General features: G+C 38.5%; 2 protein-coding genes across 3 annotated transcripts; one reads left to right on the top strand and one right to left on the bottom strand.

Annotated features, from left to right (window-relative positions):
• Nucleotides 1-948: 948 nt before the first annotated feature.
• LOC110115238 lies at nucleotides 949-26,084 on the bottom strand. 2 transcript variants are annotated; one of them, XM_020848409.2, is made up of 5 exons: nucleotides 25,524-26,084; nucleotides 19,833-21,903; nucleotides 17,475-19,701; nucleotides 2,048-2,308; nucleotides 949-1,311 (listed from the first exon to the last, which is right to left on the bottom strand). In XM_020848409.2, exons 2-3 carry the CDS (start codon nucleotides 21,859-21,861, stop codon nucleotides 17,516-17,518), a joined length of 4,215 nt encoding a protein of 1,404 aa, XP_020704068.2. In that variant the 5' UTR covers nucleotides 21,862-21,903; nucleotides 25,524-26,084; the 3' UTR covers nucleotides 949-1,311; nucleotides 2,048-2,308; nucleotides 17,475-17,515. The 2 variants fall into 2 exon arrangements, with proteins under 2 accessions (XP_020704068.2, XP_020704069.2); XM_020848410.2 differs by lacking the exon at nucleotides 949-1,311 and adding an exon at nucleotides 1,510-1,961.
• On the top strand, nucleotides 11,800-16,429 carry LOC110115235. Its single transcript, XM_020848407.2, has 5 exons — nucleotides 11,800-11,982; nucleotides 12,118-12,480; nucleotides 12,577-13,144; nucleotides 13,230-13,825; nucleotides 16,292-16,429. Exons 1-5 carry the CDS (start codon nucleotides 11,800-11,802, stop codon nucleotides 16,427-16,429), a joined length of 1,848 nt encoding a protein of 615 aa, XP_020704066.2.
• Nucleotides 26,085-26,123: the final 39 nt, after the last annotated feature.

Here is a 26,123-nt window from a genome sequence, read left to right on the forward strand (position 1 = left end):
TTGATGAACAAAAGCTCCCATATTGAATCTCTTAATTATTACATACCAAACTCTTTTTTAATAACATTTATAAAATTATTGCCAAACCTCTTGTTGGAAGACTTGAGCTTCTACTTATGAAGCGTATTCATCTAGCTCAGTCTGATTTTAATGATGGTAAAAATATTGCATATAATATGAGATTCTGCATGATTTTAACTCATTTGACACTCCTAAACATTAGTGTCCTAAAATTGATATGAAAAAAGCATTCGATGATGTTAATATATAATTTCTTTACCATAGATTAAGAATTTTAGGCTTTCCTTATACGCTCATCAAATGGACCATTGCCTACACCTTCAATAATTTATTCCCTATGATCTTTAATAAGGAGTTAAGAGGACATTTTTCAATTTCTTTAAGCAGCCTCAAGGTTGTCCATCATCTCCTTTTCCCTTCACCTTCGATATAGAATGCTTCTCTTCATACTCACTATGGCCTCTATGATTATAAAGATACTATTAACAATAGTAATATTACCTCTCATCTTATTTATATTGATGATCTTATACTTTTTAGTAAAGCCAATCTCCTCTCTATCACATGCCTTAATAATATCATGGATAAGTTCAGTACTGCCACTAGACTATGGGTAATATTGACAAACGTGCTACAGATTTGTCTAAGGCTATTGATGTTAAAACCAAACTATAAATTTGTGCCAACTTCTCTGTAGCATTATCTTGGCATTACTCCTACACCTTTGAGACGCAAGTAATTGTTAAAAAGTAATGGATAAACGTCATACTTGACTGAGTGGCTTCAAAAAAACAAGACCTGATGAAAAATTTTGTGCGTGAATTCCATATATAAATTTTAAAAATTCATTATTCAACTTTCATATATGACAATGAAATCAATGCAATAAAAAGAATTCAATAACAAGATTAGAGATGAAGAAAAAGGTAACCGATTAAACAAAACATACACTTTTATTGAGAAGGTCACGTCAAGTTGACAAGCAACCCTGAAGAAGAAAATCAGTCTACTAAGAAAAGGATAATTCAAATTAAAAGGTTATGTTGCAAAGAAACCATGAAAAATATAATATTCTACTAACAGAAGGGGTAATCAAAATATTAGACAAAGAAACTTTCTAGTGTTGATAAATGTTGAAATTTTCCATGCTCTATCAGTTCTACTACTCCAAGGAATCTCAAGTGGTTTTTTATAACGTCCTGTTGCTCCTCTGGAAATCATTGATGGCCGTTTGTCCCTTCGGAAAACTGAATCACAACTCTGAAGGTAAGGCCTTCAACCATACTTAACCTACAAACTCAATGCAAATATATTCTGTAATAATAATAATAATAATGATAACAATAATAACAACAACATTTGGTTAATAGAGACCAGGCACAAAAACGGCACATTCATGCTTCTGATTCATAGCAACTTAGGAGATTGGTCAGTTGATTAAAACGGGAAAGCAAACTTGAGAGCTTCACAACAAGAACATGTCTCGCATGGTCTCAATTATTGTAAAAAATAGTTAGTAATAAAGGCCGAATGAGTTATATACCTTCACATGAAAACAGCCATCATACCAAAAAGCAATATTTGTATACAAACTACTCAACTCTAAAAACATGAGAAGGATACCAATATGCAATACTCAGAATGACCACAATAAAAACCATATGAGCATAGTCTTCTGCTCATATAAGCCCACAAAGGAATATCAAAAACAAAATTTAGCAAGGAACCTAATCTATAAATATAAACAATATTCTCTTGTTTTGGGCAGTTCATACAATATGATCAAAAAATGTCAAGTCTTGTGCCAATGAAAATGTTCCTGATAGCTCAAGTACCCAACCAACATTTCCCTGTTGGTAAGTTGCAGGTGACTGGAGAAAAAAACTCAGACAAGAAAGTCTAAAGTTTTTCTACAAGGAAACTCATCAGCAGGAACAATTCTGGCCAAAAAATTTTAACATATAGAAAAGTTCAGAAAGCTGAATCCTATAACTTGGAGGAAGAATTGAGAGAATGATCAGCTTACCTTCTGTACACCAGCCGCAGATGCCCATCCTTGAGCTTTACCGAGGCTGATGGAGCATTACACGATGCAACAAAGCAAGAAAACTGCAATCCATGGGAAGTCCATTACAAGGAAAGCATGCTACCCCAACAATTACATGTATTAAGTCAAGCATTCCATCTGAATGAGCTCCATATCTCCCTAGAGCCAAACATGGACTGCTACAGGTTGGTGGAAATAATTTAGCACGGAAGCAAATTTGATTGGTCAAACGCCTTGAGCCTGCAAGTCAAGCTAAAACTCATCTAGCGCAGTAGAATGGAACAACATGTTATTAGAACATGCAATACGAGCCAAATGAACCAAGTTGAGTCAAAAAATTATATTGTTCAAACTCATTTATTTATTTTCTTATCGAATTTGGGTTGAGCTTAAACATGACCCGAGTTTTAAAACCTTGATCAAAACTATTAAGTAATTTTCTTAGGGGGCTGTTTGGTTTAAAGTAAAAGGGGTGTGAAATATTCCAAATGCAAGAGTTTGGAGAATTTGGTGTTTGGTTTGAAGCAAACCAAATGCAGCATAAAATTTTGATGTATTTGAAATCCATCCTCTAGTTCATTTTGTGTATTTGGAATCCTCATATTTGGGCGATATCCAAATACACTAGAACATCATCGTGTGATGTCGCCAGCAATCATCACCACCCTCTTCCGCCCGACACCACCGTTGGCCACTGCCACCGCCTACATCCCCCTCCCCCCGCCACTGATAGCCACCACCATCACCACTAACCGCCACCACTGACCGCCACCGCCGGCTGCCACCAATCACACTTTACACTACCTTGATTTTACTTCAAGACAAATTAAAAAAAAAAAAGTGATTCCCCGCATTTATTTTACACATTCAAATAACTCCAAAGCATTTAAATACACTGCATTCAATTTTCAGCCAACTAAACAGCCCATTAATGATTTTGATTCGCAATTGAACTTTAATGGAGCTTACATAATTATGTTTTTATGCTAATGATTTAAATAATAGTCTTATTATTAGACATAATTGGATTTAATGATTTTAATCAAAATGGGAATAATATACAAAGTATTATTTAAGTTATTTATTGAAATTCAAATATTAAAAAAAAATTAGTCACACGCATAACTATTTATTGAAACGGTCATCAATTTATGCCTCTACTAATAAACCAAAATACTCGAACATAAGATATAAAAAATTGATATAATAACATAAAATACGTTGTCAAATAAGCAATTAGGACATCATTAAATGAGTATTTTATCGAGTTCTTAAAAAACTATTGGATACATACATGCATACATTCAAAGAAAGTAACTACTATTATCCACTAATAGTTAATTATGAAATACTAATGAAAAAAGAAACCAAAAGCAAAAAATAAGGATTGACAAATAGTGGTGCTCAGTGAGTTGCATCAATTCCCTTCCTCTTCAAAATACCTCAACTCAAGTTTGATGAATTGTGTAGGTCCTTAATTCATGGGTGGTGATAAGCAAATTTGGCAATATTAAAGATATTTAAATCATATAACAGAGAAATAGCATAAGTATTATCATTAATTCACTTTGCTATTGAGAATAGCTAAGCATCAATTGTTTCTTTATAGTTTGTAGAAGCAATTAATTTATTTTTAACCTCCTGAAGCATCTCGTCAAAACTAGTAGCTAATTCAATGGCAAACTTGCTTCATGGCTTCAAAACAAGAATAAAGTCTACTGCATTATTAGGTAAATTTGTGTACAAAATGTGGCACGAACTCTTCCCACTTGATCAATTGGGCATAGAGTTACATATGAATTCGGTAAGGTGGATGAGATATTTAAATCAGATGAAAGAGAAATAGCATCATTATCATTAATTTATTTTGCTAATTAAAATGGACTAAGTGTCAGTTGTTTCTTTTTAGTTTGTAGAAGCAATTAATTTATTTTTGTCCTTGTAAGCATCTCGTCAAAACTAGTAGCTAATTCAATAGCAGACTTTCTTATGACTTCAAAAGAACAACAAAGTCTATTGTATAATCTGGTAAATTTGTGTAAAAAACGCAGAACGAACTCTTCTCACTTGATCAATTGGGCAGAGTTATATGCGAATTCAGCTTGCCCCATATTTCATCTCATTGCTTGGGTTGCTCAAGTTCAATTAGTAGGTCCTCCAAAATTCACACCAAAAATAGCTAATGCATTCGGCATCACAATCAGAGGTTATGTTACAAAGGAGACCATGCAAACGCACACAATATAGACCTGTCAATTTCGGGTCATGGGTCGGGTTCGGGTCGAACCCGGAACTGACCCGGCACTATTCGGGTTCGGGTCAACCCGACCCGTTTTTGCAAACGGGTCGATTTTCTGGACCCGAACCCGACCCTCTTCGGGTTCGGGTCAACCCGACCCGACCCGCGTTGGTTTGATTTTCTTGAGTTCCAGCACGCGAGGCAGCGACGGCGATGCCGGTAGCGTGCAGCGGCGGCGAGGCTAGCAGCGTGCAGCGGCAGCAACAGCGGCGACGTGGGAGAGGCAGCGTCGGCAGACCAGCAGCGTGCAACGGCGGCGAGGCAACGACGGCGATGACGGCAAGGAAGCGACGCGACACGACGTGAGCAACTGCGACTCGACGCGAGGTCGCGAGCGACGCGACGCGAGCGGCGCGTGTGGGGGCAGGCGGGTCGCAGACTCGCAGTCGGGTAGATTCGGGTCATTCCCGGGTCATTCGCGGGTTTCCGGGTCAACCCGACCCAGTTTTGCAAACGGATCAATTTTCTGAACCCGAACCCGACCCGCTTCGGGTTAGGGTCAACCCAAACCCGAAATTTTCGTGTTGGGTTCGGGTCGGGTTTTCGGGTCGGGTCCAATATTCACAATTCTAACACAATATCAGTTAAGAAAAATTTTAGCAAAAATGATGGCGTCAAAAGTTTTTTGCATGGCATGAAATGAGCCCATCTTGAAGAAGTGATCAATGACCATAATAGAATCAATATTGTGGTGGGTTTGTGATATCCCAAGAAAACAGTCAAAGCTAAAGTCCTTCCAAATTGAATCAAAGAATTAGTAAAACGGAATAAAAATCTATATTTTGAGAAGTAATTTTTGTACATTTGGCAAGTATGCATTTCTCCGCATAACGTATAACAAATCCACATTTGGGCAAGAAGATTCGAGCCTTTTTTTTCTGTTCAATTCAACAAGATGACTTGAGCTTGCAAAAGAACAAGGGTTTTGTCTATGTGCAGCTAACCCACCAACATGCATTTATTTAATCATCTGCTGCTTGAGATAAGTATTTGATATGCAAAGTTGATTAGTTTTAAAGAAGGTAGCCCTGTTCGATGGAAAATTTGCCAACTGGAGCATACAATAAAGATCCCAAAGCTCTTCCAGTCAGGTAATCTTTGTCGACAAAGTGACCAACATGCTAGCTAGTCCGCTTAGCACAGCAGCTACTTGGTTTCTATTTCCGACTTTATACTTCAGAACGAACATGAATTTTTACAAGAACATGACCCGCCAAATATGCATGTGACTTGGATTTTTCTAAGAATGTAGAAATTGGAGTGATTGATGTTGAATAACATGAACTCATAATTTAGTCAGTAACATTCCCATTTCTCAAAGGCTCAAATAACCATATATAATTATTGTGCATAGTAAGACCATTCTTGTTATGTGTATTGTTTAAAATTACACAACGAGGCTCACCTAGAAGCCCGCCACAGTGCAATTCCAGTAAAAAACATCTCGAGTTTTTTATGAGTGTGATTCAGATTGGCTAAGGCGCATGCACCTCACCTCATTGGCGTGAGAAATATATTTTTTTTATTAAAACTTACCTAAATCCTAAATTAAAGCCCCGAACAAAACACACCTTCATGCACTCACAAACCGCAGGAGCTCGACTAATTTGACCTTCAACCTGCCACCTTCGCCACAGCCACCATCATCGTAGCTGCCACCAAGGACCACTTGGAAGCCTCATAGCACCACCACCACCTCCTCTAAAATTTTTGGAGTATTAATCTCATTTTTATGTTGATGACAAACATTCATGAAAGAGGAATATGACCGAAATAAATAAACAAGTAGATTGCGAGACATTGAACTTTACAGGATGAGGCAGGGGAGAGATCAATTTGCTATGACGAAGACTCAAATAAAGACCTCAGTGATGACAATGTAGAAGTAGTCTAAGTTGTTACTAATTATTTTAGCTTTCTTTAGAAATTAAACATAGATGAGTGAGGAAACGGAGAAGGAATTTGAAGTTGAACTTCTTGTTATATGATACTTTTATGCAATTCTCATATTTTATGTTATTTTACTTTTAAAATATTTAGATTTCAATTCTATTCCACGTAATTTATTACTTATCACTTTCCGTCTTGTGCAATTTTTTGTTTCGTATGTATATCAATTTATTATTTCATAGTTCAAATGTTCAATAAAAAGTTAATATATCAATCTTTTAACATATTATTTGAGTATTATTTGAGTATTAGATAAAAATTACTTTTAATCGTTATTTTCACTAAACATAATTTTTGGATTTTGAGGTTTATGCCTCAAAACACCTTAAGGCTATGCCTTGCCTCATGAACAAAAAAATGCCTGAATACCCAATTGTACAATTTTAAACATTGGATATATGGTGATAATTTTTTTGGCAAAAAAAATGATTTTTTTCCTTCTTATGTGAGGATTGCACCAATACCAAAGTCAAGCATCAACTTCAACTTGGAATTACTTTTCAATATCTGGATTGCCAAGCACGACAGGAACATAGATGGATGGTCTTTGTTCTCAGCAAAGCTTTACTGTTGAGTTCAATCCCAACTAAAATATTTTTAAGACAATCATTAATTGGTTTCATCATAATGCTAAACCCCTTAGTAAACTGATGGTTAGAGCTTGTGAGCCCATGAAAATTATGGATATTAGTGAGTGGAGTTGGAGTGGGCCAAGAGCAAATTGCTTCCATCTTCAAAGGGTAGTTGTGTATGCCATTGCGTCAATTAAGAAAGCAAAGAAGGGAAGCAGCTAATTCACACTATGGAAGATTGATGTAGAGTTTATTTTCTTGCAAAGAAATTAAAAGTAAATTGAGGCATAGGTGGTCGGTCATAGCAGTGTTGACCACTAAAACATCATTAATAGATCGAACAAAAATGTCCAAAGAAGAGTTTAATAACTCATTCATTAACAGTATAAAGCTACTGGATGTGTTGCATAGTCCAAATAGCATGATGTGCCCCTCATACAACCCCTCACAAGTTTTAAATGCCATCTTCCACTAGTCACCTTCTAATAGCCAGATTTGATAATAGCCATTATGGAGATCTAATTTGGCAAAGGTGGTTGCACCATATAGCTTATTGAGGAAATCTTTTAATAGGATCATAGGGAAGTAATATTTAACTATGATTTTATTTATAGTGCGACTTTCAATACACATCCACCCTTTTTCATTTTTTTTTTTTGGGGACTAGTACAGGAACTACAAATGGACTAAGGCTATGTCAAGGGACTTGAATGTGTGAAAAATTGTTGACAGTGTCTTGCAATATAATACGTTTCTTAAGAGTTCATTTTATAATGCGTTAACTTAGGGATAATAGATCCAAGTATGTGGCAGATGTGATGTTGAATGTTCAGGGCAAGAGGTAGCTAGTTCGAAAATTTTAAAAGGAAAATAGCTGTCAATTGTTGCAACATCCATTTCTAAACATATCAAATGTTAAAGTCGAGCCAAAATTATATAACATCCATTTTCAAAACAACACAAAAAGCTTCAGAAACAAAATTTTTACCAATAGAGAATGTTACCTCACACATAAGACTAATAAGAACCTCGATACCCTTTTTGATTCAATTGCTTTTGTAATGATACGGATGTTTAGGAATTTTCAATTGTAAAGACTTAAGCATATTACTAGAGATGACATTTTAAGTACAACACCCTACCCACGAGAAGTTCACAGACTTATGTGTTATTTTGAATATAGCATGGCGTTGTGTGGCCACTAATTGCTTAAAGGATAGCATCACTTTCTCAAGAACAAAATATAGGAATTCACCATCATCTCTTGAAACATCTTCAAATTCATCATTCATTATGGGTAAGTCATATGGGTTGTCTCACTCTTGCTTGTTGTCCAGCAGTTGCAATTGTCGTTGATTTAGACACTCGTTAAATCAGTGGCCGGCTAAAAACAGCATAAGCATTTAAAGGGGCTGTGTGTGTGTACATTCAGGTAGACATTCTTAGGAGCAAGAGTTTGTTGTTGAGTTTGGGATTGGAATTGAAGGACAGTCAATTTTGGGGGACAAAACTACCTCTGAGACTTCACTATTATGTTCAATGTATTGGTATCATAATGAAATTGATTTAGGCTAACAATTACATATACTCTTGGCCTTGTATGCAAAGTTAACTGCATACAAGATTTTCCATACAGAATTCATTTAGGCTGCTCTTGAATGATGTCTTTCACACCTTTAACAAAACAAACCACCAGATATTGTATAGACTCATTTAGATTGTTCCATGCATTGAGGAGGTAACATTCCATTGCGTAGCTGCTAATAGAACAAGTCCTTTGAGAAGCATCATTGGTATTGGAGATACAATATTTGTTCTTGATTGGATGGAAGTGTTCAACTAGTAGCCGCGTCAATTGATAACATTTTTTTAAGTTATCTTTACCTCTCTGATCGTGAGGTTGTTGGTTGAGAGTTACAAAGCATCGACTCCCTTTAATTTGCATGCAACATATTTTCTTTTCTTGTGGAACATAAGCTTCCATAACTTTTTACCGATCCAGATAGTTCTCAATGTAAAGTGAACAACGAAAAAGGGAATATCTAATTTAACCTTAAAACCATTTAGAAACATTTCTTGCAGATGATGCCCTCAATAGGGAGATTCTAAAATTTAAGTGTCAATATTGAAAATTCGACTAAAACTTGAGCAATAAATTTCAATTTCAGGTCAGGTGGTATAAAATCCAGATCAAATTAAGTGACTTTGAAATAAAATTGGACCAGTTTCAGGTCAAGCCAAAAAATATAACATAATTGTTCAGCTGTTTTTTAATTGAAAATTTCTTATGAAGTTTTTTTAGATGTCCAAATTAGATAATTGCGCTCATTTTGTGTTAGATCAACACTAACCTACCACAACTTAAATGTTGTGTAATGTCGTGTGGGTTATGATTGGGATATTTTTGACTAGTTTAATAAACAAATTAAGTTTAAGTTGATTATATTTGTATCATGTCATTTTGTTATCAGACCCAAAACTAACCCATAAATCGAATTGAACATCCATTCAACATTAGAGTCGAAATAAAATAAAATAAAATAAAATAAAAAATAGACCAGCCATGTCGGCAGTCAATGTCGTGAAATCCAAGTAGATTTGTTTGCACCTATGATACACCAATACACCTATTTATGAAGGCGTGCAGTATCAAACTTGTATCGAACACGGATACGCACCCGATACAGCTCAAATATGTGTTCGATAAGGTAAGGGTGTATCCCATTAAAATAATATTTAATTTAAATTTAATTTAAAAAGGATACCGAACACACCTATCCTATTAAATAATGAAAAAAATTAATTGAATAAAACAAGCAGCCGCACGTATTCGCTTATTCATTTCTACGAGCAGTGGGCTAGGGCTTCGCTTGTACTTTTGTTTAGACAATAGCTGACGCTGAAGGAGGGTACGCAAGTAGGACGCCGAAGGAGGGTACATGAGTAGGGAAAGCCATTTCCGCAAGCAGGGGCTAAGGTTACACATGTATTTTTCATTTATGCAAGCAGCCAATGCCGAAGGAGGTATGCGAGCAGGGAAGGCCATTTCCGAGAACAGAGGGCTAGGTTACGCTTGTATTTTTCATTTACGCAAGCAATTAAAGCTGAAGGATTTTTTGTTTACACAAGCAGCCGACACCGAAGGATGGTACGCGAGCAAGGTACGCTATCTCAACTTTATCTTTTGATTATCACTCAATTTTTATTGCAACTGATGTCGTATAAGGTTTTAAGATTGTATTAACAATGTTTTTTTTATAATAAGCAACATATTTTTACTGCATATTATCTTGTTAATGGTCGACTTAAGGATGGTATACTCAATTGACTTAATAATTATCTTATCTTATTTTATTTTGCTTAAAGATATTCAAGTAAAAAATGGCTTCAAGAGGATCCTCAACGAATTTCTCCACAGAAAGATTTAGAAATAGCAAATATGAGAAAGACATGTTCGAAGCACTATTTTTCAAATGAGAAGAGAAGAATTTTCAATATAGAGCTTAGTAATTTTTTTGGTTATTTAGAAGACTTTAGTGACCAAAAGTCTTTACATGATAAGTGGATAATGGATCGAAAGATATGATGGTTGATTCATGCAGCTTCTGCACCTCTACTTCAAACAATCGTCATAAAACTTCTTGGTCAGGTTTCATCCTCTTGTTGTGAAAGAAATTAGAGCACATAATCCATCCAACCAATGAAGAGGAACAAAATTACTCCACAACGAGTTGAAGATTTAATTTATGTGCATACAAACCTTCAACTTTTATCAAGAAAGACTCCAACTTATATGAAAAGAGATAACAAGATAGGGGATGAGTTAGGCGGGCCCCTCCAGTCCTTACTTACTCTAGGCGGGCCCCACATGGAGTTTAATTCAAGGAGGGAAAATTTGAATGGAAAGGGGGGGGGGGGAATTTGAATAGAAGGGCTGTTTAGGGATTTTGTATGGGGGTGAGAGTTAAAGAGGGGGAAAGGGGGGAATTAGGTTTTCATCTTGAATTTGAATGAAAAGTTGGAGATCTCATTGTGTGCTTGGGCTCTAGGGTTTGCTAGAGACTTGTGGAGAGTTGTTCTTCCTCTCGAATTGAAGAACGTTGTATCTTCCTTTGTTTTTCTTGCATCTACTAGTGGAAACCTTGTTTCTTTTCAGTATTTTTCTCTGTTTGTGTGCATTTCCTGCTGCGGAGCTGCTGTAAAACTGCTGGGGCAGCAGTTTTGCTCACTGTTTTGGGCTGATTTGGACTAGGTTTGCTTGCGAACTCAAGTATTATCTTAGGGTTACTTGCGAACTCAAGTATTTCCTATCAAATTGGTATTAAAGCGTTGTCTTGGGACTGTTGGAGGCTGAAATCTGAAAATTTCAGCAATTTTTCTTTCCTCCTCAAGAAGTTCTTCTTGTAAAACCTTGGAGGGAAGATGGCCGGAAAAAAGGTAGATGCACTGGAGGGAGAAATAGGCCAACTGAAGGCTGATTTGGAGGAAAGAACCATTGATTTTCACAACCAATTCGCTTCCATTCATGAAAAGATGGATGGGAGGTTCACTGCTTTGGAGGATATGATGAAGAAGATGCTTGAAGACAAACAAAATCCGGCGATATTGGAAACAAGGGAGGCCACAGGCGGCCATTCAAGAGGAGGAATTCCGAACCCATTAAGGGAGAGGGAGCACCCGGAAGTGGAGATCCTCGAGGGAGATGACGGAATACCTCCTCTAGAACCTCTTTCTAGGGAGGAGATGAGTATGGGCTATGAAAGGAAGGGTGCAGAATTTTTTGGGAGGAGGGACGATGCTTACCGCCGTGGTGCTGATTTGGAAAGAAGAAGAGGGGAATATGATGAAGGGGTCGGGTATGATCGTAGGAGGGAAGATCGTGACTACTGAGGAGCAATCCTCCTAGAGGAATGGGAGGTTATGGAGGAGTTAGGGGACACGGTAGTGACCCGAGAGTGAGGAAATTGAAGATGCCCATCTTTGAGGGCGAAGACGCACATGGCTGGATCTACAAGGTGGAGAGATACTTTACAGTCAATGGGTTGACTGAGGAGGAGAAGTTGGCAGCTGCAGGCTTGTGCTTAGAAGGGAAGGCTCTAGCATGGTATCAATGGCGGGACATGAGGCGACCCATTCGCACCTGGAGGGAGTTCAAGGACTATCTACTAGAACGCTTCCGAACCAGCAGGGGAGGAGACTTCTATGAGTAATTTTTTGCCTTGACACAGGAAGGGACGGTGGCAGAGTATCGTGACCGGTTCGAGTATCTGGCCAGCAGACTGAATCGGCTCTCAGAGACAGTGTTAGAAGGAAACTTTATGAAGGGGCTGAAAGCAGAGATCCGGGCAGCAGTTTGGATGATGAGACCACGAGACCTTGGAGAGGCCATGGAGCTAGCTCAGCTGGTGGAGGACCAGAAGCATCTGGAAAAGGAGATTAGGGGAAGCAATTCTGGGGGATCTTCCAGGATGACCACTACTTTCTTAGCTCCAAAGGCACCGGCAACAGGGGGGTTGAGGGAAATACCCAAAGAGAGAACTGGAGGGGGAAATTTCAAAAGGCTAACTGAGAAGGAGATACAGGAGAAGAGGGCAAAAGGGTTGTGTTTTAGATGTGATGAGAAATACATGCCAGGGCATAGGTGTAAGGACCGAACTCTTCAGGTTCTCACCGTCTGTGATGACGAGGAAGCTGAGGAGGGAGGTGGAAGTGGGTTAGAGATGGAGGATGAGGAGAAACTACATTTGGATGTAGCAGAAGTATCCCTAAATTCTGTGGTGGGATTCACTCCAAATCACACTATGAAAGTGAGGGGAGAGATGGCTGATAGAAAGGTGATAGTGTTGATCGATAGTGGGGCAACCCACAATTTCATCTCCACTCAGATGGTTGACTTGCTGGGGGTGAAACTGGAGGATACAGGCGGCTATGGAGTGATGTTGGGCACAGGAAAGGTAGAAATGGGAAGGGGAGTTTGTAGAGGAGTAATGCTGATGATTCAGGGGATCCAGGTGAGGGAAGAATTTCTTCCCTTGGAGTTGGGGAGCACTGATGTCATCCTGGGGATGAAATGGCTGCAGACCTTAGGGGAGACCAAAGTAAATTGGGGTGCTTTGAGGATGGAGTTAATGGTGGAAGGAAAGAAGATGGTGATCCAAGGCGACGCAGGGCACCGGCGTGTCTCTCAGATCCATGATCAGAACCATACAGGAGGTGGGAGGTGGATATTTGGTGGAACTGCAGCGCTTGGAGAGGGTCAGTGTAGGGGATGAGGGAAGCCTTCCTCTGGCAGTACAACCGCTCATACAACAGTTCAATGAGGTGTTCCAACCGCCTCAAGGCTTACCACCACTCAGGGAACAAGAGCATGCAATCATTCTGAATGAGGGGGTGCCACCAGTTAGTGTGCGACCCTATCGCTACCCCCAAATTCAGAAGGACGAGATCGAGAAGCTGATTAAGGAGATGTTGGACGCGGGGATCATCAGACCAAGTGTGAGTCCTTTCTCTAGTCCTGTACTACTGGTCAAAAAGAAGGATGGTAGCTGGAGATTCTGCGTGGATTACAGGGCATTGAATAAGGAAACTGTGCCGGATAAGTTTCCCATTCCGGTGATCGATGAGCTACTGGATGAGCTGTATGGAGCAGTAGTGTTCTCTAAGATGGATTTGAAGTCGGGCTACCACCAAATCAGGATGAAAGGGGAGGATATTCCGAAGACGGCATTCAGGACACACGAGGGGCACTATGAGTTCTTGGTGATGCCATTTGGGCTTACCAATGCTCCAGCCACTTTCCAATCCTTGATGAACAGGGTGTTTCAGTCGTACCTGCAGAGGTTTGTACTAGTTTTCTTCGATGACATACTGGTGTACAGTCGATCCGAGGAGCACCAGGAGCATTTAACATATCCACCACTTTGGCTATGCCTTATGGTACCCTAAAGCAACATAACTGTAACACATCAATTGATGCAACTGGGCATGGCATCTTCAGAGACTTAAAAGGCAAAATACAAAGCCCGGATTTTCAGAAAATAGAGTTAAAATACGACTGCATTTAAAATAAAAGGACACCAAGGATACATTAAGCCGAAACAGCAAAAATGGAATTAGGTCATAGAGGAGGAGGATGATGATTGTGGTGGGGGTGGTCGTGAGTTTTAGGCAAAAACATATACATAATTTCATACTTTTTTATATATCAGTACTTTGGAAGTATTTCTACAATCCATATACTAGCAAACATTTCAAGATAACTCAGCAACAATCTTGCCAAACCAACAATAACAATAAAAAGAAAAAACTCACTAGGATCAGTGTCAGGTTTTTGTGTCAAAATTGTTATCGAGTATATCTCAAAAGATCAAAGTGATGCAGCCAAAATCTTAGATCAAATTACATAATCAATTGAACTCAAAGCAACTTACTGTACTTCTAACAAAAACAACCCTCCAACCCGCATTCCGCAGGCTTATCATTACACAAAGATTCCTATGCCTAGATATTGGGGATATCATTACGAAAAACAAAGCATGAAATAAGCACTACCAACACAACCTTATGCCTATAGCAATATCCTAATTTAGCTGCAAGATTATGTTGGTTTCCCTTAATTGAGTAACCCATATTCATGATTACAAAAGGAAGTATCAAGTAGTTTCTCTTAAAGTCAGTTTGTTTCAACCTAGGATGCACCAACACTCCGAGTTAAACTAGCATACAATGTCTAACACATGTTGTACGTTGACACATGAAAGTGTCCGATATGTGTCAAAATGGTGAACACTTGTCGGATTAAAAAAAAAAATTTATGCGTGTACAAAGAAACTTGCTATGGAAGGAAAAATTAATGAAAAAATTTAGGAATATCAACTAAAGATTAACTTGTCCACTCTCTGAGGTACAAATGACCTTTATACTTCACATAATTTCATGTTTATTAAATCTTTTCAATTACATGGCCCGCAAATGCAAAGCTCTTTTAGAATGTCCTATCATTAACTATATACTTTATTAAGGGTGAAATGACAAAAAAATTAGCTGACAGAAGTCTACTTCATTAAGACCCTTAATTACAGTGCTAAAAAACTCTCAAGTGTCACAAATATCCCTCTCTTACTTTAATATCCTTACCTGCATAATTAATTGAGTTTGAATGCCAAAAATACACCCTATTTTCTTTCTCTCCCTCAACAAAAAAAGAAGGGTTCACGCTCTCTCTCTCCCTTATACACACAAGCACACAAAGCAAAATAAAAACTTTGATCAAAAAGTAACTGTAGATGTTTCACATTAACCATCATGAAATGATGTTAAAGGATACATTATATTTTTTCTCAACTTAGAAAGGATATTTGTAAAGACTATAGATTTACTTAAGGTACCACTTTGCAAGACAAAAAAAAAAGAGCAAAGTGAAACAATCTAAAAAATGCATACCAATTTGAAATCCCCCTGTACTCAAGGACGGAGGTCTAATTTATCCTTATTTAACTTGCAACTTATTAAGCTTCAGTCAACACAACAAACCTCATCAGGAGACACCGGAACATCATGATTTGTTTCTTTGGTTGTAGGTGTGAGAATATTCGCAGGCAACTTCTGATTTTTCTTCATACCTGAAATGCATAAGAGGTAATAGATTTACTTATGTAGCCTAAGCATAACATAAAGAGAAGATTTGCAACTTAGACACACCATCAGGGAGAATATTCCCACAATAATGCCTTCTGCCACTGTTGTAAACAGTCCAAAGAGATGTGTCGGTGCTGCCAGTCACAAAGCCTCTAACTAAATAGCAATTAAGTCAAATTAAATATTTTAGCTACCTTGGCTAAAAGATTGGAAGAAGAAGAAAATGAAAAAGGCAAATTGAAGATTTTAAAAATACAAATAACTAAATAGCAATTTGTTAGGCGGGCCCCTCCGGTCCTTACTCTAGGCGGGCCCCACATGGAGTTTAATTCAAGGGTTGGAGGAAAAATTTGAATGGAAAGGGGGGGAAATTTGAATAGAAGGGCTATTTAGGGATTTTGTACGGGGATGAGAGTTAAAGAGGGGGAAAGGGGGGAATTAGGTTTTCATCTTGAATTTAAATGAAAAGTTGGAGATCTCATTGTGTGCTTGGGCTCTAGGGTTTGCTAGAGACTTGTGGAGAGTTGTTCTTCCTCTCGAATCGAAGAACGTTGTATCTTCCTTTGTTTTTCTTACATCTACTAGTGGAAACCTTGTTTCTTTTCCGTATTTTTCTCTGTTTGGGTGCATTTCCTGCTGCGGAGCTGCTGTAAAACTGCTGGGGCAGCAGTTTTGCTCACTGTTTTGGGCTGATTTTGACTAGGTTTGCTTGCGAACTCAAGTATTACCTTAGGATTACTTGTGAACTCAACTATTTCCTATCAGGATGTTGCTGGAGATGGATTTGAGTCCCTTGATGATATGGGAATATTGGAGATTTCTAATCTTTCACTTGATGAGCCTAAATTGAAAGCAATGATATTTATTGAAGATGATATAGAAGTCCAAAGACAAATCCCTTAAGAAGCAAATCCCTTCACTCCTTCCACTGAACAGTTGAAACTTCATGCACTAGACAGTTTATGTTTATATTTTTGATGTTGTACTAAACATTTTCTGCTTATTGTTATTTTGATATTATAAGCTACAAGATTAAATATGATGTCGCTTTAATATTTTTTGTCATTTTAAATATTATGCTTTAATTGTTCTCTTAATTTTGATGTATTATTTATAAATTATAATGTTGTGTCCGCATCGTACCCGTATCTTGTACTTTTAATAGTTAATGTGTCTCATATTCGTATCATGTCTGTGTTGTCATATCTGTATCGGTGCAACATAGGTTTGCACCGACATATTGAGTTATCAGGGTCACCACAAATCTCAATTCACTAAAATAGTTTTGTTGGTCTCACTAGTAAGGTTGCCAAATTCCTCTGTGCTTATCGGAAGGGAGTCACCGCTATTCCTAAAAGCTTTGAAGGTCTTGCCACATTTCTTGGACAAATGCTAGAAGTTGTTGAAGAGAACTTCTAACCTTAACTCGATGGTGGATTGGGCTTTCTGATGGTTTCCCAAGGTATGATGGCCATCGCTGAACGAGAAATCACTACCATTTACCATCTCTCAGATACCAATATGGACGGACCAAAGGAGAAAAAAAAGGTTGCAATATAATGTTTTGTATAATATCAATAAAAACTGTATTCAGAGAATAAAGATGATAATATCCTACATTTTTTGATGAGATATATATATATACACACACCATTGAAAGCAATAATTAACAATAAAAGAAAGCAACTACTATTATCTAGTTGGAATACTAATTAAAACAGTAAGCATCATAAGCATAAAATAGGATATCTGAGTTGTAGCAATAATTGATAAATAATTAACAAGTATATTCACAAATATAAATGAACAATCTTGGTAATTTATATGAGTTTTCAAACTTTTGTTGAAATTTACGCAATCATTTAAATAAATGAGCATGAATAATACTTATATAAATGAATGTGAAATTATTCATCAAGTGTACTAATTTACTTATAGCACTACTCACCAGACACGTGCATCACGGATGAAATGTCATCCTCTATATTACTACTGCCATGACTGATGCTTAAAAGTGAATCTCTCCGGTTCCAAGCCTCCATTGATTTCCTTCTGCTTCGACACACAGCCTGCCACCAGACGTAGACTTGCCTGTTCATCCATGAAGTTCTGTGAGCCGGTTGCATGCAGCTGTCTTGAAGAAGGTAATCTGTCATCCTTAACATCCACTGCATATCCCGGACCTGCATTCAGATCAAGACTTTGCCTTGCCCATTTCCTACCATCAGATCCAATAGAAGCACTGCCTTCTGGATAACTAATCATATAGGGCCTTGGAAAAGAGACACCACCTGTAGCTTTAACAAGTGAAGGGATGTGAGGGAAGTACGAACAGCCACCAGATGAAGAATCAACGTAGTTTGTTGCACCAGCAGTGAAAGATGAGGCCGGTGGAAAACTAGCACCAAATGGGAAGCCTGCATAAGAACATGTGGGGGCAGCAGGTGAATAAGCCATGGTTTGAGAGGATGAAAGGACTGGTCCTCGATACATATCACTTCCAAAAGTTCCAGCACCGGTTATAGGCCCCAAAATCCTCTGGGCCCCTGAAGCTGCAACAATTGGGTAAGATTTCTCTCTATCATTCATGAATGGTGGAAGCGCAACAGCTGGATAGGAGCTAAAGGGGGGAAACCAACCACTTCCAATTTCAGTATTATTCATTCGAAGACCAGCATTAGGAGGAAAAAATGGAATATTATTACTCTTTTTTGAAATTTGATTTCTATAAAGAGGCTCTGTACCTACATCATCAATGCCTGGCCCACAATTTAGATCAAAGTCCCTTAACATATTAGCATCCCGATTAGGGAGTCCTGTTGTTGTAGGTCTTGCATGCAAAAGCGGTACTTCAAAATGACAACTTATGCTTGCCACACACTTACCATCTTCGTTTCCTTCATCAAGTCTGTTCAAATCAAAATCCAATCCTCCAGCAGCTCGTGAAGATACAGCATGGTCACTAATAATACCCGAATCAGAACCTGTTGTCTGAGCAGATTTCTGAGAAGCCATGTCCTCAAGAGCTCTCTCGTCAGGGACATTAAGATCAAACTCCAATAGAGAACGGCCTTGCTTAACCCCAGCAGTGTCAAAAGAATGCACATCAGGAGAATTAAACGACATCTCCGAAACCTTTCTAGGCTCTGCTGGACGAAATGCACTAGTAGCGGCTGAACCCTTCCATCCAAGATCCCCTCTATTCTTCAACAAAATTTCAGGAGGCGTAAAAAATCCTTTGGCTGGAGCAGCAACTGTTATAGGAGATGGCGAACGCATGGGTGAAGATGCATAAGATGAGAAATTGGAGATTCTTAGTGCAGGGGAGCAATCAGGCGCAGATGTGGAAATTGCCTCAGTTTGGTTCACATCATCTCCGAGTATGCCTTCATTTAAGTCAAAGTAAAGCTTAGCTCCTGCATCTTGCTTGGAGTTAGCAACAAATGAAGAAATCTCAACTGAGGAGGCAACAAGTTCCTTCTTCGTTTCTGCATCATCTGCAGACATCGTGGCACAAGCCTCAATTTCCCCATGCATGGTGGGCCGTTGATCATGGCCATCAGTACCTGCATTATGCTTCTCTAGAACAGCTTTTCTCTCAGCGATCTGTGCACCATTGTCCACACTACCAGGACTTGAAGCAGATTCACAATGTGATCTATGGTTTGAAGGGAGGATGGCTGATCCATTCCTTCCAGATTGTTCTAGGCATTGATCACCCAATCCATCAAGATTTTGACTATTTATTAAATCTGCACTTTCTAGGTATGGAGCCTTAACAGCAACAGATGAAGTAGTCGCACCATCACCCCTTCTGTCCACCACCCCTGTTTCAGGTTTCACAAGAGAATGTGACTTTTGCTCTGTTAAGATGGCACCAACACGTAAATCCTTGTTAAAATGATGGCATAAAGATGATTCCACAATCACTACCTTCTCGACATCTTTTCCTGATGCAGAGACCTCACAGTCATTGCCATGAAACAAAGATTTAGATCCAGAATCAGAAGAAAACTTGCTTGTTTCAGCATGGCAAGAGCTGCTAGCCTTGACATGATCTGCTGGACTACTTACCACAGATTTGCAATCTGCTAAACCTTCCACAACAAACCCACCAATCGTCCTGCCACCCTTGCTCTGACTTGCATCTTCTCTAGACAACTCTTCCTTTACATCTGCAAGACGACATAAATATTAGCACACAACCTTTAATTTTTTTTCTCATGAGACTGAACAAATTCCATAGTGGTAAAAAAAATTGTCATGAGAGAGAAAAGCCTAATTTATTGCACGACTTTGTTATCACCTCGACAATTTGCAGCCACCACTTGTATTTCATCCTTTCCAAATACACAAACAATATCATTCACATGTCTCTCTGAATCAGTATTTTCATCAGATGGACTGAGATTTCGGGATCCAACCCCAGACGAAAATCTCGCATTGGCCTCATTAGTACTACAGAAGGGGTCCTCTGCTGCAGGAGAACCTTTTGCTGATGACGCAGGAGATACTACGTTATGTTTGGGCATTTCTCCAGCAGCTGCACTCGCAAGTAAATTCATGCCAATATCATCTCCTAATAATGGTGTTGTAGCTTCAGAATATTTAGCACAGCTTTCAATCAAGGCATTCATGGAGCTAAAAGAACCCCCCCTCTTAAGTTCAGAACCACTAGTAAACTTCTCATTACCAGATAACGAGCACTTAGTTCTGGGAATTTCCATAACCTTCTCAGCTTCATTCCTTTGTTCTTCATCAGGTACAATCATTGACAATCTATCACCCTCATCACATCCAACAAGCCCCTCCTTAACATTATTGCTCTGCCATGATTCAGCATTTACCTCTGCAACAATATGAGCTCGACCAGTATCATTCCTTACAATTACTTTAAGATCTACATGCTCACGTTTATCCAAGACACCAGGGGACGATGTTCTGCTACCAGCTGATAGGTCTTCCAAGGAACCTCCGCTAGTGCTTCTAGCGGGACTACGACCAGGATTAGGATGCTTAACAATAACTCTGTCGCAGCTTCCATGCTCAGAAGGCGACACATCAGCTGCTCTGTCACAGTAAAGTCCAGCTTGTGATACCTTCTCACTTATGGTATTTCGAATAAGCAAGCCTGATTTGCCTGAATTTGACTCTTTCTGTCCGACAGAAATATTGCTGGATATAAACCCATTGCTTGACCTTCGATTACGAGATGAACCACTAAAGTTCTTGCTCACTGATCCTGCAGTAGAGCTCCGAGCATCTTCCTTCAAGGAAGAGACAACAGTCTTTCCATGATCACTAGAACAAGACTGGCTATTGTTTTGAGACTGGCTGGAACTGCAACTCTTTTCCTCTGCTAGCATCTGGGGCAGATCACTAACAGCATCTTTGGAAAAAGAATCCTTTGATATATTTGCTACAGGTGCAAATGAAGATGATTGTACTTTCCCGGATCCCACAATCACCGTGGTCGATTTTGCAGAATCTGTGGGAACAGACTTCCCATACGAGCCCTTCATGGATAACTCGCCAGATCCATTCCGCAGATTTCCTGCATGAGAAACTTCAGAGAAACCTGGTTTGATCTGCCATGTCACAGTTTGGCTACTACCAGCAGGTTTTGCATCACTCAGCTTCATTTCTGCATCAACTCTTTTCTTCCATGTGTCCACAAGGCTTCTAGCTCTCTTCTGGATCTCCAGATTCTTATGACTACGCAAATGATTCACAGATTTGCCGATATTGCATGCCTGGAGCGCATGAAGATTTACAGGTAATTTATCTAGCGCCCGAAGCAATGCCAACAACAGCTCTTCAACAGTTTTATCATTCTCTTTGGGACTATACCCATCGACGGTCTTCCCTTTGTGTGCCTCCTGAAGCCATTCATCAAGAACAGTCACACCCCCGATCTGCATAAACTTGTTCAAGCAGTCAATAGTATCTGTAGCAGCAATCACATCTGCCAAGAGCACTCTGCCAGTAAGATCAATTTTCTTACTATTGTAAACTTGCATCAACTGAAACAGCTTTTCAACCCCATCAGTACATCTAAGGGCACCTTTCTCTGAAAATTTGGAAAGCTCATATTTAATCATGTTGTTGTCAACCTTGCAACCAGTGGAATTACCATCATCTATTTTTGACGTACGTTCTCGCTTGACAAGCTCCGTAACTTGATCACCTCTATCCCTCCTCTTTCCCTTAACTTGAGAAGAAAAGGAAGTCCCACTGTTCTGTAAATTATCTGAACCAGATTTCAACTGTTGATTTGATGATGGAACATTCAAATGCTTTGGAGAGTGCCCTCCAGACTGCACTGCTTCATGCATTGCTGTCTTATCTAATAGCTGATCTACTACTTCCTAACGCACCTGAACAAAATAGGCCAATGTCATAAGGATGCATTAATTTTTAGATAATAATGAGATATGAATTCAAACATAACTTTAGAATTAAAGTTGGGTGATAAAAAGAGTATATGCAATAAAATAATAACATGATGAGTTAAAATATAATTTTATAAAATGCAAGTAGACTAGAAAAGCTACATAGAAAACAGTGTGACGAAACTAAGAAGTGAGCAGCGGGCAAATTGCAAGTAGTATAGATGAAAATACTAAGACGGATGTGTGATCAAGGGAAGATAGATATAATATATCAATAGATAGTGGAGGGTAGCATCTGTTGTACGTACGAACCCATTCAACTTCTTGCTCAGCCGCCTTTCTAGGCATGCTACCCAATGAATAGAAGCACACAAAATGCAATCAATTGTTAGAAGCTGCAAGTACAAGGCAAGTAGTTTTAACAGAAGCAATAATATTTCAGTAAAAGCTTCTTAAGCCCAACAATAAAAGAGCAAGCTTGAACTCATAGAAAATTACCTAGCCGCATCATTCATTTGATTATAACTAAAACACCAGGTCCCAAAATCCCAACCTATGATGTCAATCATCCAAATTTATACAATGAGAACCCAAGATCTGGTTTCAGTAAACGCCAACAACATTAAGCAAGCAAAAAAAAAATGCTAAAATATAAAAAGGAATTTGCACCATCAGAAGAACCAGCATCCACAAAAGTATTGACACTCGTTTATGCGCTTACTAGCCAATTCAAACCCCAATTGGAAGGCTAGTGGGTGATTCTCCTAGCATAAATACAATTTTAATCTAGTGTTCCTTGTGAGAAAAGTAGTTCATGCTGATCAAATCTTGTTGTCTAAATATAATTCAAAATAAACATTTGCAAATTATATAAAATTGGTCAACCATTAATAAAATAAGATTATAAATGTGGAATACTATCTTAAATCCGTAATCATTCAACAATAGCATCCATGTCAAAGAAGCTAAACATCCCGCTCGCCAGACCTGTCAGAACCAAAGAAAACCAGAAAACTGACATACCAACCTAACAAACAATCAGCAAACCAAGAAAAAGATGATAAAAGAAAATTTTTCTGCCACAAATCTTCCACAAAAATTGTTTCTTCCTCTCAAAGAATAGTAAACGTTGAAAAAAAATACATCATATACAAATGAAAAAAAAGGAGCTGAGTAAATGTATTTGATAACATTCCAATGCATGAATATTACAGTATCACGAAGAGTATCATAAGAAGACACAGATCCAAAATAAAACCACCGTAACAAAGTAGGTTTAAGAAGACAAAAGTGTGCCAGATTTTTTTTTTTTTTTCCTTTTTTGAGGCAAGAATTATTCTCCACATTTCTCTAAAAAGGTTATAGAACATTGAGGACCGTTGAATACCATAGGACCACAAAAAATAGGTCCAACTCCTCTTATTCAGAGTAGTGGATGAATATCTTCACATTAAAAACCATGAATTGCAGAAATACATGCGGAAAAAAAAAATACAGCAAATAGTTAATTCCGAGACTGCCTTTATATAAAGCCGAATTTATGCAATGACATATTAGTTTTTGCATGTAGAAGTGTATCTTAATGAATCTTATAAGAGGTTTTCGCAACCAATCTCCAAAATTAAAGAAAAGCAAAGAATTCACAGGCCCAAATACACATTGCCAACAAAGTAATAGAAGATATACACTAAAGAGAGAATGCAAAAGATGAACAGAGCTACTCCACCAGTCAGGCATGTCTCTAAAGTTTTGCTCATTCACTTTATAAGACATCAGAAATAATATAAATCAACTTTTAAAAGAGAAATTTTCTTCTTCATCCCGGAAAAATCTTGCCATTAAAACACAAAAGAGAAATAATTACATCCACCTAACGTTATGTTTTATGATGCTAAGACATAGACACGGCGACGGCACGACACAGACACATTAATTACTAAAAATATAAGGCATGGATATGGGTTGAACACGCTATTATAATTTTTATATTTTAAAAATAGTATATAAAAAATTGAATAAGTATAATATTAAAAATAATTTAGAAATAATAAGTCATTTAACTAGATTTTATGCTTAAAATGATTAATATTAGGATGTCAAGAGTCAGGCGTCAATACGGTGAATCAAGTATCGAGAGAGGAGGTGACAATGATGTCGAGAGTCGGGCGTTGATGTTATGCAGTAAGTATTGGGCATCGATGTCGAGAGGGCATAAGTCATCAATGTTGAGAGGGCATTGGTCGTTGACGTTAAGATGACATTGGACAAAGATGAATTGTCATGTTGTGGGTGTAGAAATTGCAAGCGTCGAGTGTCATACTTTGATGTTGAGATAGTTTTGAAATGTCTATGTTAAGATGACATCGGGCATTCTTGTGAAACCAAAGTCACGACCCGCCAAAAAGAAATGAAAGTGAGAATATTCGATTAATGTGGTATTGAATGCAGAAGATAGATTTGGTGTTGTGAAGAGGAAATAAAAAATTTAATTTTTATATTTTAAATAAAAAAAATTTTAATACACGAAATTATATTAAAAAAATTCATAAAATATTTAAGACACACATGTCCAATTTATCTTTAATATTTTTAATCATACACGTTTTAGGCGTGTCCGACACGTGTCGGAGGTGTGTCGGACACGTGTCGTGTTGGAAACTGCAAGCACCTTTAAGTAAAAGTGTTGATGCATCATAGGTTATGTTCCAATATGATCCACCTAGAAACATTTTAAATCAGCGATAAATATTGAAAGCCTCACGAAACGCTCCCAAAGGATAAAAAAAGCCAATAAGTTATGCTCAATACATAATCAAGATCAAAACAGCAATTCATAACCGTGAATCCTAGAATCCAGACAACCAACAGCCAATCATTAGCATGTATTGCATTCGTCCACCAACTCTTATCAGCTGAGGGGGTTGTTTGGTTGCAAATATTTAGAACTCATGTGTATTTTAAATAAAATGTAGAGGAAATAAGATGTATTTGTGATAAACAAATTTGTTTGGTTAGTCATAAAAACATGCACAAAATTAATTTTTGGGGTTTGGTTGAAAGTATAACGAATTTAATATTTAATATTTTGTACTCTTTTAACATTTTTTTTAAGAATTTAGGGACCGGGATGGTGCCAAAGGGAATAACGTAACCGACTCTGATGAAGGCTCAAGCACGGGGAGGTGGCGAGGTCGTCGTGAGACACAATGAGGTCGGGTGGGGGTCCTGTAAGCGGAGAGCTCATCATGAAGCAATGGGAGGACGCAAGCGCGGTTCGGTGGTCATGAGGACAAGAGAGGTCGCTTAAAGGTCCGGAGGCCAGGTTGCGGCAGGATGCTGAGAGGTTACAAGGAGATTTTAAGCTGGCGAGGTCATGTAATGCAATGTATTTGGAATTCATGCGAACCGGGCAAATTTCAAATTCATCAAAAGTGAACTGATTGCTTCAAAACCCTTAAAAAAATACAATGAATTCATTTTACAATCGATAAACATTCACAAAGTTAAAACTCCTTTATTTGAAGTACAATAAACTCGTAATCCCTCCAACGAAATAGCCGCCGCTAAGTGAGCTGGTTACATCGAGAGCGTAAAAAAAAATGTACCTCGAGAAAAAATCGAGTGATAAATGCATCGAAAGAGCTGGTGGAGCTGGTAGTTGTGGAATCACAGCCTGTTTCTCTCTTGCTTCAGTACCAATCGTAGGGACAGTCCATATGTGCCACATCCGCTCTCACTTCTCACCATCCCACCCTTGCATATAGCCTTTTATCTTTCTTACAGTTCCAGTTTCCAATACCTCGCCTTTCTGCCGCGAGGCCTATCAATTCCGCGCCTTTCGACTAATCGCTTACCTCCCGACCGCAGAACTCGCAAGCCTTGGACGTCAACCAGCTAAGCGCCACCAAATTGAGAAACCCTAGATCCGCAGCGGCACCGCCCATCCACTGAAGGACGCTGCAAATAAATAACACCAAAACCCTAATTCGCAACACGGCTGGAGAATAACGGCCTATCTATTTGAAGGAAACGAATCAATGCGAGCGAACAAGAACGGCGAAATTAAGGGACTTCCAGAGAGATTCCGGTCGTGAAAACCGCGATCGTTGAGCGATGGATACGGTGAGTGAAGAGGAGGTTATTTGAGCGACCACGCAAGTGGCGTAGAGGAAGGTTGTACTTGCGGGAGGAGGCCGGTCAATTCG

Source organism: Dendrobium catenatum, unplaced genomic scaffold, assembly GCF_001605985.2.
Source record: "Dendrobium catenatum unplaced genomic scaffold, ASM160598v2 fragScaff_scaffold_1363, whole genome shotgun sequence".
NCBI classification, from domain to species: domain Eukaryota; kingdom Viridiplantae; phylum Streptophyta; class Magnoliopsida; order Asparagales; family Orchidaceae; genus Dendrobium; species Dendrobium catenatum.